The sequence below is a fragment of the Gallinula chloropus genome, assembly GCF_964237585.1.
Source record: "Gallinula chloropus genome assembly, chromosome: 4".
Lineage (NCBI taxonomy): Eukaryota > Metazoa > Chordata > Aves > Gruiformes > Rallidae > Gallinula > Gallinula chloropus.
The window spans coordinates 34,706,026-34,725,609 of NC_140088.1; the positions used below are offsets into that span (position 1 = coordinate 34,706,026).

At 53.4% G+C, this 19,584-nt stretch overlaps 1 protein-coding gene across 1 annotated transcript in view; it reads left to right on the plus strand.

The window, feature by feature from the left end:
* Window positions 1–288: 288 nt before the first annotated feature.
* CREB3L1 (cAMP responsive element binding protein 3 like 1) overlaps window positions 289–19,584 on the plus strand; it is a gene marked incomplete at both ends in the record, with an annotated part of 44,278 nt that continues 24,982 nt past the window's right edge. The window contains one exon of the mRNA XM_084263636.1: window positions 289–396. Within this exon, the coding sequence (XP_084119762.1) occupies window positions 289–396 (108 nt within the window). The remainder of the gene's footprint in view (window positions 397–19,584) is intronic.

A 19,584-nucleotide genomic window follows, 5' to 3' on the forward strand; every position in this document is an offset into this window, starting at 1 on the left:
GGGTGTCGGTCGAGGCAAGTCCCGCCCCGCCGGGTCCCGGTGCACGGGCGGGGGCGTGCCGCGGGCGGCGGGGCGCCGCCCGCCCGGCCCCTCGGCAGCGGGGCACTGACAGCTGCCCCGAGCGGGCACCCGGCGCGGCGCTCCCGTCCGCGGCAGGCGGCTCGCTCCCCGCCGTGGCCCCGCCGCCCCATGGGCCGCCGCCGCCGGGGGGCGGGCGGGAGCGTGCCGCCGCTGTGAGCCCGGCCGGCAGAGCGCGGGGGGCGGCCGAGCGCCCGCGCCGCGGGCACCATGGACAGTATCCTGGAGCCCTTCCCCGCCGAGCGGCTCTTCCCCGCCGCCGGCACCGGCTTCCTCGACCTCGGCGACTTCAGCGAGGCGGATTTCCTCAGCAATGTGGTAAGGGACCGCCGGCAGCGCGCACACACACACACACGGACACGCACACGGCACCCCCCACCCACCCCAACTCCGCCCGCCATCCCGCCCGGCTCCCCGGTGGGGCGGCCCCGGCAGCCCGGACGGGACGGGACACGCCGGCGACATCGCCGCGGTCCCCGCCGAGCGCAGCCTGCCCCGGGGCTGCGTGTGCCGGGGTTCTGCCCCTGAGCGCAGGGGTGCGGGCACCCGGCTGCCCCTCGCCGCGCTGGCCGATCCTGCCGCGGGCACCCCGAGGGGATGTCACTGGGGAGATATCGCAGGGTGAGGAGGTTTTTTTGGGTGGGTTTTTTTTCTTCCCATGCGCTTTTTGCGGCTGATGGCCGGGGGAGAAGCTCGCGGTCCCAGGCGGGGAGCGCACGACCTGCCGTGGCTCAGCCCTGGCAGCACCGGCGGCATGCCCGGGTGCCGTCGGGAGACCTCTGGGATCCGTGCCTCCGCTCTCCTTTGCTTGGAACTTTTTCTTAGAGCGGCGTGTGGGAGACGCAGCATCTCCTGCTTGGCGTTAAGGCTGGGCTGGTTTACTTTGGAGCGAAGGGTGAGGGGGAAGAGTGACTTGGGAGGAAAATGTCATTGCCAGTCCCAAGAAACCAAAGGGGCATTGTTCACCTCTCGGGAAACTGCCCAGCCTCTCCGAGGAGTCATCTGAGTCCCCAGCCCAGCAGCTCTCCCTTGAGCAGCACGCACGGGCTCTTTGCTGTCCTGTCTGAACTTTCTGTGGGAGTTTGCACTGCGAACCCTGGTGCCGCTCTGCCAGGGAGGACCCAGCCCCGAGGCAGAACCGAGGCGGTTTGGGATGAGGGTGAGGGCATCGTCCGATGCTGAACAGTGGGATACTCGAGCCCGTGAGCAGCTGCAGCCTTGGGACAGTGTGCCTTCCTGGGGCAGACGGCTTGCTACTCCCCCATCCCAATATCGGCACGTCCTGCATTCCCAGCGTAGCACTGTGAGGGCCTCTGAGGACTGCCTTTGCCACGGGAGCAGGAGCACCACGACATAGCAGCAGGGGACGGAGAGAAGAGGGGGCTGTGGCCATTAAATACCTCACCTGATGAATCCACTTCTGCTTTGCTATGCAGAAGATACCCAAAGTCGTCTACGCTGCCTCCTGTGTAGAGGATAGAGATGCAGAGTTGGTGTGTATGTTAAGAGCATCACACTTGGTGTGTGGAGGCACGCCGGGTCTGGGGAAGAGATTATGCAGGCAGCACCATCTCTCACATATCACTCCGAATTTCCAAGATACTACAGCGCCTCAAAGGACCGACTCCGGTCGGGCTCTACGGGCGGCAGCAGAGTCCCGCTGTGCTCAGGCAGAGCTTGCCGTGGCACGTCACCCCGAGACTGAATGCTCACTCGCACTGCGAGACCTCGCCTGCTCGCCTCCCAGACACCCTGTTGTCACGAGTCTTGTGTTTTCCCTCATTCCATCTCCGCGTGGCTGGAGCTGTGCTGGTAGGAAGCGCCGTGTGCCAGGGCTGTCCGTTCCCTTGCTGGAGTGAAGGCAGTACGTACCGGCACCGGCCCTCTTACCTCGGCCAACGAGGGGGTGCGGTGAGAAGTCAGGGAACCCCTAACCAATGCGGGTGGTACCTTTTATAGCTTAAACGCAACTTCTGCCTGCACGCAGCCCCCGTGAAAGGGAAGCTTCTGTGTAAGAGTGCCATCTGGTGCCACCTGCCAGGACAGTGTGTGTAACTGTGCAGGCTGGCTCCCTCCCATCTCATTTATCTGGCCTTTCTGCTTGGAAAGCTGCTTCTTGACGTAGCCTTTCGCTTGCCTTTACGTTAACTAGGCTGTGGTGACTCGGGCATCATTGTCCTCGGCTTACAAGTAGACAAAGGAATGTGTTTGTGGATCTCTTCCCCAACTGCCAGCACCACAAACTTCTGCTGGAGCGCAAGAGTCAAGCTGGTATCTTCTCCTCCTGCATGTAATAAATATGAGAGAGTCTGTAGGCACTTCTTGCCTACCAAATCTCTTGGTGATACAAGAGCCAGAACATCATACATCACCCCCTTTGTTCTTGCTCTGCATGACGCCAAGGAATACACTTACATTTTCTTACTAAACCCAGCAAATCTCCCGGGACCTTGGGATGTATTGAGAAGTCCTTTTAAATAGAACTGTGCAAAGCATCACCGTGCACAATAGCTCTCACAGTTGCCAGTGCCTTTGCTTCAAAGATGGACAGACTTTTCCAGATATTGTTCAGCAAGCATTTTTCTTAGAGCTGGCCAGGAATTTTGGCCATAAAATGCCAGTATGAAACTTTTTCTGAGGATGATTTCTTCTGTTCAGAAAGGAAATGGAAAGAAAAGATGGATGAACCTTACTGCAGAGGCTGTGCTCCTTCAGGGCAAGAATTACGTGTCTCTAAACTACTCTCCTTTCCTGAACCTTGGCATTCCTAATGAGTCATCTTGGTCTTTAAAAATAGGTTCCCTATATTGTTCATCTCAAGTTGTGACAAAGTAGTAATGAAGTCTGTAAATGTGTCCTCAGAAATGGGCTGTGTGCTTGAAACAGAAAATCAATTTGGGTAAGTGTGAGGGTGCTGTTCGGAGGGACCTAGATGTGTAGGAGGAATGGGTCACCAGGAACATGGTGAAACTTTTAAGGCCAAACACCGTCTCCCGCCCCTGTGATGGATTGACTCACCCACCAGGCTCAGTACTGTGTCCCAGGACAAAAGGCAGCTTGCAGCTAGCAACAGGAGGGTGGCTGTGGACCGAGGGATGTGATCATCCCCCACCCTGACAATCATAAAGCTGTGTCTGAAATGCAGTGTCCAGATTTGAACTGCCTGGTACCAGGACAGTGTTGATAAATCTGAGTGTGTGGAGGGGATGGTCACTAAGATAGCACGGAGCTGGAGCGCTTCTCCCGTGAGGAGAGACTGAGAGAGCTGGGCTTACTCAGCTGGAGGAGAGGCAGCTCCAGGGGGACCTAGCAGCAGCCTGCCTGCACAGCTACCATGAAGATGGAGCCAGGCTCTTTCCATAAGTGCATGGCAGGAGGATGAATGGTCATAAATTGGAATGAGGAGGGTTTAGGCTGGATATAGGGAGAACATTTTTCATTGTGAGGACAATTAGGAGTGAGAAAGGCTTCCCAGAGACACTGTGAAAGCCTTGGAGGTTTCCAAGACCTATCTGGACAAAGCCCTGAGCAACCTGGTCTGCATTTAGTGTTGGCCTGCTCTGAGCAGGAGGTTGGCTTCAAGACCTCCTGAGCTGCTTCCCAGCCTGCACAAGTCTGTGACTGGGTTCAGGTTCTTTGGGAAACTCCTAAAGAGAACGGTGCCTGCTTGATACTTGGAGGGGAAATCTCCAAAGGACACAGAAAGCTCCTTTTTACTTCACTTAACTTCTGCTAACCAGACTTGCATACGATGACTACTAACAACATTATCAGTCTCCTTTTGCTCAGGAGGCCACCTACTGCTCTTGAACTTAGGTGACTTTGCTCATCATTTTCTGCTGGAGGACCCGCTGTGAATGAAGCTGACCCCTCACACAGTCTCCGTTTACCAGTTTCACCTGTCTGTCTCCTGCCCGGCCCTGCATTTCTGGTCGCTCCTGTGAGCACCCATCTATCCTTTACTGCCTATTACAGCTGCTCTCTGAGAGCTCTTCCTTTCCCTCTCACGTCTTATCAGTGCTGTGAAACTCTGCATCAGCCTTATCTTTTGAGTCAGATTCACCACTGTGCTTTACTGGGCTTGTGACACTCTCATGTCAGAATGATGCCAGAATAAACCAGCAAAACAGGAGGCATGTGTTTCTTTTTAACCCAGTTAAACCCTCTTCCCTACGTTGCTGTATTTTATAGCATGAAAAATGCCTTCAAAGATGCCTTTGGATGTTTGTGTAAACACCTCTCCATTCTGACTCTACGCTTTTCAAAGTATATTCGCAGAATCACAGAATCGTAGGGGTCGGAAAGGACCTCCAGAGACCATCGAGTCCAACCCCCCTGCCAAAGCAGGTTCCCTAGGACAGGTCACACAGGGAGACATCCAGGCGGGTCCTGAATATCTCCAGAGAAGGAGACTCCACACCCCCCTGGGCAGCCTGTCCCAGGGCTCTGTCACCCTCAGCATGAAAAAGTTCTGCCACATGTTGGTGCGGAACTCCCTGTGCTCCAACTTGAGGCTGTTGCCCCTTGTCTTGTCCCCATATTCTTTACCTCCTTCTGAAAGGAGGACATCAAAGGCAAAACCCCAGATACCCCAGGTGCTAGTTGAGGCCTTCGCTGTGAGAAGCTGCAAACCAGCAATTGGGGCTGTCTCAGTAGCGCTCATCCCGCTCCGCTGGGGAATGCACGGTAACACACTCTTCACATGATCCTTTACAGGTAACATGACAAGCGGCATCTTCTGGAGCCTACTGAGGGGACAGCAGAATGGGAGGGGAACAGCTTGTCCCTCTGGGGATCTCCCTTGAGCACAAACCCCGGCTTGTGCTGACTGTGCATTCTTTTCTGATATCGCCCTGGCCAGCAGAACGGAGGAAGGGAGCAGGGCTGTACGTAGTGAGGCGGGTGAGAGCAGCGCTGGTGAGCTCAGAAGGGGAGTTTCCCTTGAAAATAAAGAGAGGCTGTTCTCAATGGATGACATGATGCATGATTCTCTTGCAAGAAGCCTGTACACACTTCTATTCCTCTTAGGCCTACTACAGGGATGTAAATAGGGCTTAAGTGGTGCTTACATCTTGGAATGACCTTTGGTCTGAGTGAGCTTCATGCTGTGTAAGCTCTCTCCCACCATCTCCACACACAGGGAAGACAAAGAGCTCAGGCAAATTTGCTCATCTGCTCCTCAACCCTTCCAGCTGCTGGAGAAGGGAGTTCTGAGAGGTTGGGTCTCTGGGACTGCTGATAGTCCCTCCTGGGGACACATGCAGCAAGCATTTTGGTCTTCTATTCCCATGGCTGGTAAAATTAGGTCAATGACACTTCTCTGGTTAGTCTCCCACGTACTGGGCAAGGCAAGACTTTTATCTTTATGTTCTTCTTCAAACTTGCCAGTCAGAGATTCCTGTGGGATCTGGAGCACAGATACAGAGAGATCTGGTGGGGCCATCAGACCTGGTCTGATGGAAATGAATCCTAAAATAACAGTTCTCAGATTTTCCTATTTCATTAGTCTCTTTGGACCCATCTCATCGTTCCTCCATTTCATATCCATGCTGCTCCTTAACGGCTCATTCTGGGACTAAGACCTGCAGAAGTGGAAGCAGGAGGATGAAAAGAGAGTTGAACACAGAAGTTCATGGGTCTCTAAGCCTACTGCATCATTACCACAGGGTCTTCAGTAGATGCATTTCCACTTTGGTAGTGAAAGGGGGCAGAGATTTGACTCTCCTCAGAAGACTCTAGGTGAATACCTCATCCAGAGAGACTGGAGATTATTCACATGTCCCTCCTAGCTCAAAAGAAACTGATAAACATTTGGGACATTTTTCCTAAATAAAAATGTTCATCTGTTGGACAACTTGCCTGCTTGTGCTGGGGATCCACTGGCCGAAATGCTCATCCCAGTCAAAGTGGGAGAACCCTTCAGTTGCTCTGGTAGGCCAGGCCTAGGAGGGAGGTTGCAACTCAGAGCAGGAGTACGGGAGGGCATGCATCCAAAACAGGGTTAAACAGTGGAGACAGAGCCATCATCTTAGTGGGGAGCAGCAGGAAGGACTTTGGTGAAGTGCTTGCAGAGTAAACAAAGGGAGTGTTTGGCAGGGGGTGGAAGAACATCTGTGCACACAGCCCGCTCCCACTGAGGAAGGGTGTCAGCAGCACCAGCTGGGAGATGCTGGAGTTGTGTACAGCTCGGGCCATGTCTGCCAGGTAATCCCCATCCCCTCCGGCATAAGGCAGTCAGTCATTTGGTTCCACCACTGCTATCAGAGAGGAGGAAGCCTAGGGGGTCTCATCTGCCCAGACCAGGCTACAGAAAGCCTCTGAGACTGTTCCACTGGACCTATTCCTGGCACCTGTGTGAGTGCCTAAGCTTGAGCTCTGATGGCTTCTGAATCCTATGGCAAGTGTCGAGTTCATTGATGCAAAGTGCCTTCTGCTGCACAGGAGCCCATCTGGTGCTGCCCTGGTCCCATCCCACACCGCGCTCCTCTCATCCAGCACTGCGTGGTCTCACCCAGTGTTGCACTGGTCCCATCCAGCATTGTGTTGGTCCCATCTGGTGCTGCTGCACTGGTCTGGATGTAGCCTGGAATGGAGTTGTCTCTGGTGGAGGTGGGAATTTGGGAAGAGCAGCCCCGCTACTCCAAATGTGGCCAGGCTGACACCTCTGTGATGTACTCCTGTGCTGCCTCTGAGAGCACCCTACTCTGGGGTTGCACTTCCCTGTAGTTTTTCAGACTGTAGTATTTAATGAACATTTAGTATATTACTCACCAACTACTTAAAACATTATCAGCATTAAAGGAAGCGATGACGATGCTGCACCTGCCACTTGGGAGGTTCTCTTCTCATCACCCCAGGTACGATTGGGCTCAATATGAAGATTTGATTCACAAGACTGATCTGGACCAGTGCGTTTTAGGGAAGGGATGAGTCAGCCCTCCAAAGCTTGTGCATCCTTGTCCTGTTGTGGACAGTCCGCTGCAGGAAAGCAAATGGGATGCACGAGCCAGCTGGTGACTCTCCTTGCTGCAGAGGTACAGGGGAAGGGGTAGGGTACCAGGGATGAAGGGGCACAACTATGAAATGTCCAAGAGGAGCCGAGGGCACGGCCAGAGCAGCAGGGTGCTGCAGGTAGCATGCTGAAAGGCAGGCTGTGTCTTTCAGCCCAGTTGCTCCCCACATGCCATGCAGTGTTTACAGCTGTCTAACCTATTCCTAGCTGCTCAGTAAAGTTTTTAGGGGTTTTATTCCTCCCTCCTGCTTTCCTGTACAGTCACATCATTTAAAGTTTTCCTTTCCTGTAATCTCCTGACCTGAACACCCTAGCCTTCCCCAACCTATCCCTTTCTGACTCTCCTCCCCTCCCCTTCTTACCCCTCCCCTCCAGTCTTTTGTTGCATCTCTCCTTTTACTCCTATATTCTTAAATCTCTCCAGGGCGCTCTGCCTATGTGGAGCTGCTCTGCTCTGGTCAAGTGATGGATACTTGACAGTGATCTTGACACGTTATTCAGCCAGAACAAGGTCTGGTGAAGGTTGGACCTGCAAATATCCACACACTTTCACTCCTTTCTTTCTTTTCCTATTTTATCTTCTCACTTCCTAAGATTGCAGAAATTCCTCTTGTGGAATGGAAGCAATGCACATGGCTGTCCTCCCTGAAACTAGCCTGTAATTTAAACCAGTGCTGGGCTAATTAGTACCATCTCTAGGGCTCAAAGGTGATGCCTTATGTGAGGTCATTCATTAAGATCACTGTCCAGCCTGTTCCAGAGGAAGTTCGCCCCAACTACCTCAGCAAAGTTGCTTTTGGCTTCTTTACACTGTGACTTTGTCTTGATTAGGAAAAACGCTCGTTTAGGTCAGTCTGGCTGACCTGATTAGCGGAGCCTGCTCGAAAGGCGGCGAGCATTTTTCCTAGAAGAGATGCGATGTAACGCGCCCAGCTCAGCGATCTGTGTCAGGAGTTCCCCTGCAACAGGAACGTCAGGGCTCCCTTGGGAGGAGTCTGGCAGCCAGGGCTGGAGGAGAAATGCAGTTTGGGCCTGACACCAAGCACGTTACACAGCAGGGAGCTGGACTCCACGTTGGGTTTGGACACTCATACTGGACTGTCAGCATCCCTCCTGCAGGTGAACCTCCTTAGACCAATTTCCAAAGAACTTCCCCGTGCTGAGCAGTGTCATGGGGCACTGGCTTCTCCTCCTGATGCCATGGCATGTCCAGGTGGGAGCACCGCAGTTCAGGAACAACAGGTCTCTGCTGGCTGAGGCACAGGGGGTCTTACCTTGCCAACCTGCTCCTGGCTCTGAGGTATTTGCAGCCCTCCCTCCCCTGGGAGGAGAGATTTTCCCTCCAGAAGGGGTAGTTGAGGCATAAGGAGACCAGGATGAAGAAGAAGACCAAGGTCCAGAGCCTCGGTAGTTAACTGTTTCATGCCAGAGCAGCTTGATATTAAATGAGTCCCGTAGATCCATGACAGTTGAAGGAAGGAGCTGGGCAGGTGATTTTGTCTGAGCTCAGTGCCACCCCAGGAGAAGGACTGCAAGCCAGGCAGCTCAGGGAGGAGGAAACCAGCTCTGACATTTGTAAGAGTTGTTGATGGAAGGTTTCTTTCAAAGCCTTTTCAGTCTCTGGATCTGAGCGCTCTTTGCCCAGGGAGTGCTGGAAATCTGGCTCTTCTTCCCAAGCAAATGTGGCAGACTGAGAGATGATGAGGTGCTGTTGAGCCACAAATCCTGAATTGTCCAACTGAACGATGTTTGGTTTGGTTTTGTTGTGTTTTCTTCTCTCCCTATGGACAGTGGGGCAGTGAGGTTGTCAGGAATGGGAGAACGGTATTTTAGTCCCAGCTCTGCTGGTTACTTAGCCTGTGTTCCTCAGGGCATCACTTGCCATGGTGCAGCTTTTGCTGCCTGTAGAACAGCTCACACCCTGACTCGTACTGGCACGGGGCAGTGCCATCAGAGGGTGAAAAGGAATCATGAAAAGTTACACTGGAGTGGGGTTTTGCCAGCAGATACCTGCAAGGAAAGGACCAGAGGAGCTATTACTTCCCTCGCCTGGTCCCTTTGAATTACTTTGCAGCTACAGATGGCATTTGCAACATTCTCAGTTTGGCAGATCCCAGCTATCTTTCAGCCCTCTCCTGTTCATTACCACCAGGGACTGCACGTGTCCGATTGTGACCTCAGATACTTCAGAGCTAATTCAGAGTAATCTATCTGTGTCAGTCTGAATGGCCCCATTGGTCAACATAGGGATTTACAGTGAGGTACTTGGCCCATGCTGCTGCTGGCCTGACCTCTTTGGTCCTTACTGAAACCCAAACAATTTATGCTTTATAAATCCAGTGAATGGGCCGTTCTCATGTCTCATCCTCCACTGCACAACCAGACCATGGCACACGCAAAACCTAACTTCTCACAGTGTTTGGCACAACTTGCTGAGAGTGCCCTGTTACTCTTCTGCCCAAAACTGCTGCCTGTGCTGAGTTCCCAGGCTCCCAAAGTATGTCTCACTGGTTTGTACCTGAGAAGGAGGTAACAAGCTGAAAGGACCAGGGTGCCAGGGCTTTAGCAGTCCCGTCACAGGGCTTTCAAGACCGACAGGAGTCCCCCCTCCTGCCAGTGCCCAAATCAGTGCTTTCCTGGTCTCTTTGGAAGAGCCTTTTCCCCGCACTAAGTCTGCCTGACCTGTTGTAGAGCTGGGATTGCAGCCGTGCACTGGGAAGACAGACGCAAAGGTTGCTGTCCTGGTTGCTGACAGCTCTCCTGCTCTTCAGGATTTCTCCAGTGTGGCAGCAGTCCACCAGCTGGATTAGCATTAAATAATGAGCACATGGCCTGCAGCCTTTTTTCAGAGCTGGTGAATCACCTTTCGTTCTTTTCCTACGTGTCCTCCAGCCCTGTCTCTGCCATGCCAGAGAGCTGAGCTCTGGGCAAGGCTGGGGACAGAACGGAGGGTGCTGGTCTCTTTTTTTTTGGGGAGGGTGTGGGGGGGGAGGGCGGTAGTTAGTACCAGGGTGGTAACTAGAGGCTGCTAGAGCAAAACTGTTGTCTCCCTCCCCTTGTAACTGCAGCGGCGGTGAGCAGTCAGTGGCAGCTGTGAGCAGCTGGGGTGAGCTCCAGCAGAGCAGGATGCTCATTTCTTACTTCTCCTAAGGGCTCCAGGGGAGCAGCCCTGGCCACCTCCTCCTTTTGTAGCCAGGGGCTGAAATCCCAGGTGAGGTGAAGGCACACCTTGCTGTGTCAATCCCAGTAGCTATGCCGTGTAGCAAGGTCACCCGGCAGCCTTGTTGTCTATGAGGAAGTGACAAGGACCCATGTCCAAGGACCCCAGCACCCCGTCCACTGGTCTCAGATGCCTTTCTGATATTCTGTTAAGTTGGATTATGCAGAGTTTCCAGGGGATTTATTTATTTCTTCTGGGAAAGGAGAAAGGGAAGGAAGCCAGGAGGGATGGAGAATGGGGAAAGAAAGAGGGAAGAAAAAGGCAAAGACAAGAGAGAGGTAGCTATGCAGTGAGCATTCCTGAGCCATATGGACCTGTTGGCATGGCCCCAGCTGGACAGGCTCACAGGTTCATCCACAGCATGATGTAATCTCCATCGTCCAGCGTTTGATTTTTCTCCTTGCGCTGGATGGCCTCGTATCTGGTGCATGTCTGGAGCGGGCACTTTGATTTCCTGTTGCTATTTGCAGACTTTTCCTGGCCGATCCTCAAGAGCAGCTCTGGCGGTTTGCATTCCGCGAGCTGGAGAGGCGATGCCACCCCGCCGGCACGGAGCGGAGGCCAGCCACCGCCAGCCTGCTGGCTGGGGAGAAGCAGCCCCACACGGGCAACCAGCTGTGGGCTGCACCCTGCCACAGCTGGAGAGAGGATGAGGATGACTCCTCTGCTGGGTGCTTGGGCTGCTGCTGCAGCAGAGCTCAGGAGTCAGCTCAGCCTTCAACACCAGCATGGAGAGGGCGTGTAGGACACCCTCTTCCCAGCTGCTCCTGGGCTTCCCATCCCTGCTGGTCCTTGCAGCAGAACAGGAGGAAGGAGAATTTTATTTGGTCCAAGACCTATTCCTTCCTTTGTTAGATGTGAGTAAAAACTAACCGATTATCTCAGTCCTTCTCCCTTACCAGCACCAGCACTGGGGAGCAGTGGGGCTCTCTGCTGCCCTGTGGAGCAGGTGGGCTTCCCAGAACGTGGGAGGAGAGCATCTGAGGAGGACACAGTCCCATGCTATCAGGTGCCCACCCTTGCTAGGGGCAGGCTTGCAATCTTCTTTGCTCCATCACTCGGTGCCACTTCCAGGAGGCAGAGCGGTCTGATGGGAAGGGCTCAGGCTCGCATTCCCTCCATGGTCTCTGGAAGACAGCCATGCCTTACCAAGACCGCCCATCTTTTTTATCTTGAGTCCTTCCCAACACATGAGTGGAGGGGGTTTGCATGTCCACCTCCGCAAAAGTGCACTGCTTGCACATCTTTAAGTTACAGGAGTAACTTTGCACATGGGAGCAAAGTGGGCTTCTTCACTACCTAAATTCAGTGTGAGAAGGGACAAACAGTAGAGCCATGGGTCCCCTCCTGCCTTCAGAAACAGAACAACTCCTGTACGGCTGGAAAAGTCTGAGATGCCCACAGGAGTGAAGACTGGATTTCTCTACAGTGTTCCACTGCTTCAAGCAAACCTCAAGCCCAGCAATATGAGGGGCCTGCTTCAGAGTAAGCTGTGCTCTGCTCTGACTCGAGAGATACGCGTTGCTGTGTGAAGAGCCATGAAGCAACAGTTTGACATGAGCACACAGTCCTCCCTCCCGATGCCTCATCCTGCCCACATGCCTTGGTTAGCTTTGTTTCCTCCAGAGGCTTGGGAACAGGAAAATTGAGTGCAGTGACCCCCCCAGGGAGCAGAGGTTTTTTTCAGCACAGAACCCTGCCACTTGGTTCAGAAGTTTGTCCTGGTTGCACCCTAAGGGAGAAGAGCTCTGCTTTCATAATACCCCAGGGACAGCCTGTCCACCAGGGATGGACTCCCTGGAACCACAGAGCTGAGCTTTTCCACCCAACTCAGCTCTGCTGAGCGAGAAAGTAGCTGAGGAAAACGATGGCCTCTTTATAAACCGACTGGCAAAACTTTTGCATCTCTCCTGGGAACGGGCCAGGGATTCTGAGTCACTGCTTAAGTGGGTTATGGCCAAGGTAGTCTTACCCAAGACATTAAGTGAGAGAGAAGAGATCCACCCAGGAGTGCCAGCAGAAAGAGAAATAGTCATGACCATAATTAATAATAATATAATGATGAAAAGATTCAGAAACACGCTGCCCACTCCAAAAATAAAATCTGAGGACAATTCAAATGCTCTACAGAAAAGAGAAGAGAGGAAAGAGTCGAGAAAGACCGCCAAAGCCTGCATGTCAGCTGCAATGCAAGGCGTCCCGTCCAGCTGGCCTGGGTTCAGAGAGCTCCTATTGTCCAACAGCATTTCCAAGACACCATTCAAAACTTTCAGAAAATGAACCCAAGATGCAGGGTGAGATTTATCGCACAATAAAGGCAAGCCAGATGTGTGCACCCTTTCCGAGAGAGGAGAAGGGAGGAAGGCGATGGAGGAGTGAAGCAGGGCAGAACCAGGCAGGAGGGAAAGGACTGGCATGAGGTTTGGTGCTGTGAGCAAGCAGGCAGGAACAGGGCCTGAGTGTGTCTGTGCTGGGTGGGACACATGCTGGGCACTGGGGAGGGGTTTCATATATATGGAGAACTCCATACTTAGGAAAAGTCACTCAGCAACAGGATTGAGGGACAGAAGGGGAAGAGCTTGCTGATGCTTCTTCTCTTTTGCTGCATGTAAAACCATGATAAGATTCTAAGAGGTTAGTGTTGCTTCTGCTCCTGGATTACGCACCCGCATGATAAGGCCAAGTCTGAAAGGATGCCCAGAAGCCAAACCACTGTAGATTTTATCTTGCTTTTCTAGGGCTGCGCAGGCTTTACGGTGCTGGCGGCCACAGCAAGGCTGTAACTTCTGAATCACTCGCTTCCACCTGTGATTTGATTATGTTAAAATCTAGCAATTAATTACACAGAAAGATAATTTAATCTTTGAATCTGCTAACAGTGGGGTTACATGACCACAACTTGCCATCGTTAAATCAGTCCTCAAGCTCTCCCTGCTTGCAGCAAGCTCAGCATTGTTCCTGCTGCCTGGAGCACAACCCGGGAGGAATGGCCACGCGATACCACGCTCCACAGATTGTAAGGTGGCTTGGCTTTGTTCTCGGGAAGACCTCTGGTCATAAGGACTTGTTCATCTATGAGCAAAAAGCCTGGGAAAACACTTTGGAGGCATATACTAGAGCATCCCTCTTCACAGAGACTCATATGTTTGGTGGCTGTAGTTAGCTTCTAAAACAGTTGGGTTTGGGCTTGGTTTTGTTCTTCTTAGGAAGGAGTGGATTTATCTCAAGACTTTAAACTGAGATGAGATGTTTCTTCCTGTGCAGCTCAGTTGCAGGTGAGGAATTTGAAGCAGGAGGCATGAATATAGCTCCCGCACTCAGCTGTGTAAAGAACCATATTTGATTACCAGACTGGTTCCTCAAGGCCCTGAAACCCATGAAGGGTTTTCAGGGCATGAGAGGTGGCCTGCCTTCAAACGGACACAAGGTCTTTTCTTCCCAGAAGCTCCTGGTTTAACTTGAGCACACAATCCCAGGCATCCGCATCTTTCTAGTTCTTCTCACCAACTCCGTGGTATTCAGCTGCTGAACCTTGTTGTGGAGAAATCTGTCTTGGAGAGGGGATAGCTAGAGAGCCACGTGTTCCAAAGGGTTCGCACAGGCTGCCTTCCCCCTTCAGCCTTGATTTTTGTCCTGTGGTTGAAGTGGCTGCATTATCTCTGACCGATCGGATCTCCATCCTCATATTTGGAAACACAGGGCTTTGACCCCTCCTTCACCAACATGACACCTCTGTTACCCCCCAGAGTGGTGTTAATTGGGGCTGCCCCAGTAGTGACAAAGCGGTCTGAGCAGTTAATGCCCTTCACAGGCTAGGAAGGATTTCCCCGTTCTCCAGAGACTCTGGTTTCTGCAGCTCTACCAAGGTGAAAATGATACCCTCAACGTTGGAGCTGAAGTTTAATTTCCTATCTGCTGCTCAGGGCACAGATTTTCCACTGGGATATTGGCAGCAGGTCAGAAATCTGCATTCCAAGCCGAATTGCTTTGAAAACAGTCCTGGTGTGGGACCCATTCAGTCTGCTGGTTGCAAAACCCAGCTCTTGCCCAGCCTGACCACTGAAGAGAGTCCCAAGTCTCCCTCTCAAGATTTTGGGTGAAAATCCTTCACATCCCTGAGTCACAAATCAGCTGGTCCAGACTTAGCTGCTCTTTGTAATTGTCCTTTACAAAGGCCCGAGGAATGAAAGCCACCAGCAATGTTTGGTATTAGCTGCGTGCCTCGGCTTTTGGACTTGAACAGAGCACAGCTATCTTCCCCCTCCAAGGCCTGCTTTTCTTTATGGGTCTCCAGGGACCTGCCAGGGGACAAAATGTGAATTATCTCCGATTTTGGTCTCTGAGCACTAAGGAGAAACAGTTTTGATGAGACAAATGAAACTGATTGTAAAGATAATACAGACTTTTCTTCCTGCTTTGGTTATCTCCCAAAAAACAGACTTCTTCCATCTCCCAGGGCACCTTTCTCATTGCTCAGATTGTCTTTCTTGCAAGATGCAGGAAAAAAAGGCCCATAATGACAGGGGGGAGACAAGCTGCATGAGAACAGGCTTCTGGCCCTGCTCAGAGGTGGCTCCAAATCCCTATTGAGCAGGAGCAGAAGCTTCCAAGAAAGAGAGAAGGGGCATTTATTCCACGTTCTTTTGGCTATCTAATAAACTTCTCCATCCCACTGACTGGTGACTGGCTTAAACCATTGCACCTCTCTAATTTATTTTTAATTGCATTGAACTATACTTCATGTATTTTGGGTATACAGTGAACTCAGCTCCACGTGTCCATCTCCCTCAAGCAGAATTTTCCCCTAAATTGTCGAGACAGATGTGAAACACACACAATTAAGTTGATGTAGGCTTTCTCAAGGTAGAATTTGCCTCCAGGTTTGCACAGCTGGGATGGAGCTGCGCTCCTCAGTTGGGCAGGGGTGCTAGATGCCAGTGGGCATGGCTGCAGACGTTCACGTGCGTTCTGGCTGCTGTGCCATCTGTGAGAAGGGATGGATGTGGATGCATTTGGGCTCTGTGAAGGGCACGCCTGGGTGGAGGTGGGTCTGGGTGATGTAGCAGATAGGGCCTCCCCAAGGATGATGGATCCTATTTTCACGCATAAGGAGATAAAAGTTCACATGAACGCTGTCCCCCCAATGTGACAGCAGCTGAAGGACTCCTGCTTCCTTGTCACAGTGTGGAGTTAGGGTGTCTTTGGGAGCCCGCTGCAAACTCAGATGAGGCTGCCAATTTAACACACAGAGGTAGAGCACCAGTTCATACAAGGGGGCAGAGACCCAGAGGCAGTGATGATGATACAGCTTCTTTCTCTCAGAGCTATTGCTCATGTGAAGTCTCTGCCCACAGACTGTGCTGACCTCAGCTGGGGAAGGGGCAAAGAAGAGGAAGAGACCCCTGCCAGCTTGCCCAGGGGTACCTGCATTCCCACAGAGAACACCTCCCACGCATCTCTGTTCGAACACGGCCCAGCTGCCACCACGATGGTTCAGAAATAAAGGCAGCTTTGTTTGTAGCAGGCAGGTGTCTTCAGCTCTCCAAGCTCAGGAAAGGCCTCGAAGGACAAACTTTTTATTTACCTTTCACAGACTCCCAAGAAATAGCCCCCAAACCTTCTGCCAAAAGAGGGTTAAGAGCAGCTGATCTAAATGTTTCATCCTGAGAGGGCCGTGTCCAACTCCTGTGTATGGTTTAAGTCCTACTCTTAACTTTTTTTTTTCATCAGTCAGCTGCAAAGGAGCTGTAAGCCAAAGGAAATTTGGGATGTTCTTTGCATATGTAGCATAAACGCAACAAAAGCTCGCTGGAAAGCAGAGGCATTCCTCTTTATCCTCCGGGGTACTGTGGCTGGGAGGAGAGGTGCTCCTGTCTCTGCAGACTCGGCAAGTCTCATGCAACAGGCAAGATGTGGCTGCTTTCCATCCTTGGGGTCAGTAAAGTCCGGTTTGCTCACGTAGAGTCTCCCCCACCCTAGCACATCCATACCTGCTCAGCACTCCGGTGTCTGCCAGTGGTTTGGGGCATGCAGACGGCCACACCACTGTGGCCACACCACTGATGCCGTTTGTCTTTTAATTTACCTCGCCCTGGGCTCTGCCCTGCTCCACAAGTCATTCCACTCACAGGGTGCTTCCAGGCTCTCCCACATCGCCGCTGCCCACACCAGCTGCCAATCCCATTTGTGCTGAGCACGCCAACCCCAGGTGTGGGCGCACCAATGTCCATCACTGTCTGGCCACTGCAGCAGCAGCAGGTGCTTTCTGTGCCTCCTTCAGGGCTGCTGGGAAACCCAGCCACAGGCTGCGAGATTTCAGCTTTCCACGTACCTTTTTCTCTTTTTGTTTGTTCTTTTCCTTTCAGGGGCAAAACCATTTAAGTTAAAGACTTAACTCACCCACTCCCCCCCATGCCTGGATGCCTTCCAAGATTCCTCCAGCAAGCTCACAAAGCCCGAGACGAGTATTGCGATCGCAGCCACAAAGTTTTGGTGCAGTCTGTATTGTGCGTGTGATCTGATCAACGTAGAATCACCACAGAAGAATTGCCTGGGTTGGAAGGGACCCTTCAGATCATGGTGTCCAACCATACACTCAGCATCGCCCATTCTGAGGGAGCTGGGGTTGTTTGATCTGCAGGAGGCTGAGGGGAGACCTTATCACTGCCTATAACTACCTGACAGGAGGGTGTAGACAGGTGGGCGATGGTCTCTTCAGCCAGATGAACAGGAGATAGGACAAGGGGGAATGGCATGAAGCTGCGCCAGGGCAAGTTCAGATTAGATGTTAGGAGAAAGTTCTTCACTGAAAGAGTTGTCGGGATGTGGAACAGGCTGCCCAGGGAAGGGGGTGAGTCACCGACCCTGGATGTGTTTAAAAAAAGGGTAGATAAGGCGCTCAGGCAATCTTGTGATTCTGTGAGCTGGTATTTCCCCCCTCGCCCCCCCAGCCCCAACCTTCCCAGCAGGGCTGTAGAGAATGAGGGGAAAAAACCCCAAAGCTTTACGCCTGCCTCCGGGGCGGCTACTGCAACCTGCAGGAGCAGCGTGTCCCGGAACGAGTGCGTCTCCCCTCATGGCCACGTTCTCTGAGGCGCTCATTAAGACATCCCAGGACAGCAAGGAACCGTGAGGGGACAACTCGTCGAGGGGGCAGAAGACCCCTCCCGCGGTCTTCTGCCCCCTCGACGAGTTGCCTCAGCGCGCAGCCGAACCGCGAGGCAGCGCGGGGGGGCAGCGCCCGCAGCGGGCAGCCCGGCGGGGCAGGGCCGTGAGGCGAAGCGCGGCGCGGGGCCGCTCCGTCCTAACCCTGCACTCCTCCCGCCCGCCTCGCGTGGCTCCGCTGGCAGCCGCCTCCCATTGGCCGCGCGGCTCGGCGGCGGCGGCCAATGGGCGGCCGCCGCTGGCGCCCGCTGGAAGCGTGCCGCGGGGACTGTAAACGGCCGGCGGCGCGGGAAGGTCCGGCCGTTCTCCGCCGGCGCCCCTTGGGCCTGGGCCTGGGCCTGGGCCGGGACAGTGGGGACCCGCTCCGCTTCACGAGGGGAGTGGGGGGGGGGTCGTGAAGCGGCTGCGCGTCCAGGCGGGAGCCTCGTCGGCTCGGCTCGCTGCTGCTCCTCCCTCTGTGCAGGGTAGCGCCTGGCTTTGGCACGGCGCCCCCAATCGCCTTTCCCTGACGGTGCCTTGAGCCTCCGTCGTTCCCTCCCTAGGCCTTGTGGCGCCTAGCGCTGGAAATTGTAAATCCAGGTCCTCTGGCACGGGTGCGTGGCGGAAGGAGGTTTGCGCGGTGAGCTGCGGCGGGACTCAGGAGCGAAGCAGGCGGGGGCGCGGCTGCCGGTGCTGCTGTTGGCACCTTTGGTCTGAGGGGCTGTGGCCCCTGAGGGGAGGGAGCTGGCGGCATGGCTCACCTGTGGGGGAGCAGGTCGCCTGCCCTGCTTTCAGTGGCCCTCATGCCCCTGCCTTTTCTTCCCTTCTGCATTGTTCTACAGACGGCAATAAATTGCAGGGACAGATCTGGGTTCAGTCAAACCCCCTGCTGCTTGGAGGCTGAGGGCCTGGGAAGCGTTTAATTAACCATACAGTCACAGGTGACGTGGGCGCTGCCAGCGGTCTCTGAGAAAGGCTGAGAGGTGCTGCTGGTTGGGATGCTGTTCCTGTGGCTGGAGGGAAGTAACAACAGGGTTTGCAGATGGTTTGATCTGAAGAGCTTCATGGAAGCCAGTGTGTGGTTTCCATGCCATACAGCAAAGCAGGAACAGCGAGGGGATATCAGGCAAGCTATCCAGGCAGATTGGGGGTCTGGGCAGGCCAGGCATGGAGCAGCAGGGAGGAGCTGCAGTGCATGAGGAGAGAGACCAAAAGAAATTCAGGTCAGGACAGAGGGGCACCAGAGGGGTTTGAAAGAGCCAGCAAGTGGTCAGATGGTAACTTGTGCCCCTTGGGGTGCGGATGCACTGACTAGAGTGTGAGGAGAAGAGTGTGTAGCATCCCACCATCCTGCCTGGATCTTATTAATACTGTCAAGACCTTCAGTTTCATAAGATCTAAAATTCACTGCGTTCTAAAGAGAGCAGAAGGACTGTCTGGAGTGTATGGGCTCTTCTTTCCTGGAATGTAAAGGAAACCTCGGCTGTGAAGCTGGAGTGCAGGGGGCTTCATTCCTTAGTGAAAGCAGAGAAGGGAAATGCAGATGTCACAGCTGGGACAGGAGATTTATCTTGGCAAGCAAAGAGGAAAAATACTTTCAAAAAGAAAAGAGAAAACTCAGAAGAATCCCCTCCCCATCTGCACTGCCTGCCAGCATGAGCAGAACCTCCAACCTGCAAAGGCCCTTCGTCTCTTGGGCCTGGGCTGCCGCCCAGCTGGATTAGCCCCTTGCCGCTTTCTCTTTGGAGCGAGACCATTGTGGTGGGAGCAGGGAGGCTGTGAGAACCAAGCTGATCCTGAAGGGAGATTGTCTCCAAACAACTCAGCAGGAGGTGGGAAGGGGAAAGGCACAGTCAGAGGATGGTAGAGGGAAAGGGAGGGACAGATGCAGCCAGGGTGACCACTGAGGAGAAGGGAATAAAGAGAGAGGAAATCATACCCTTCTCGGCTGTGCATGGTGCCACTGGACTACAAGTGTGGCACCTCCAGGCATCCTGTGTGCAGCCAGGGAGAGGAAAAGGTTTAATGCCTCCGTGGCTGCTTGGGGCTTGCAGAGGTCTAACACCAGCTTGGGGGCGGGTGGAGGGAAGACTAGAGAGATTGCATTTGGATGTCTGGATGCCTTACATTA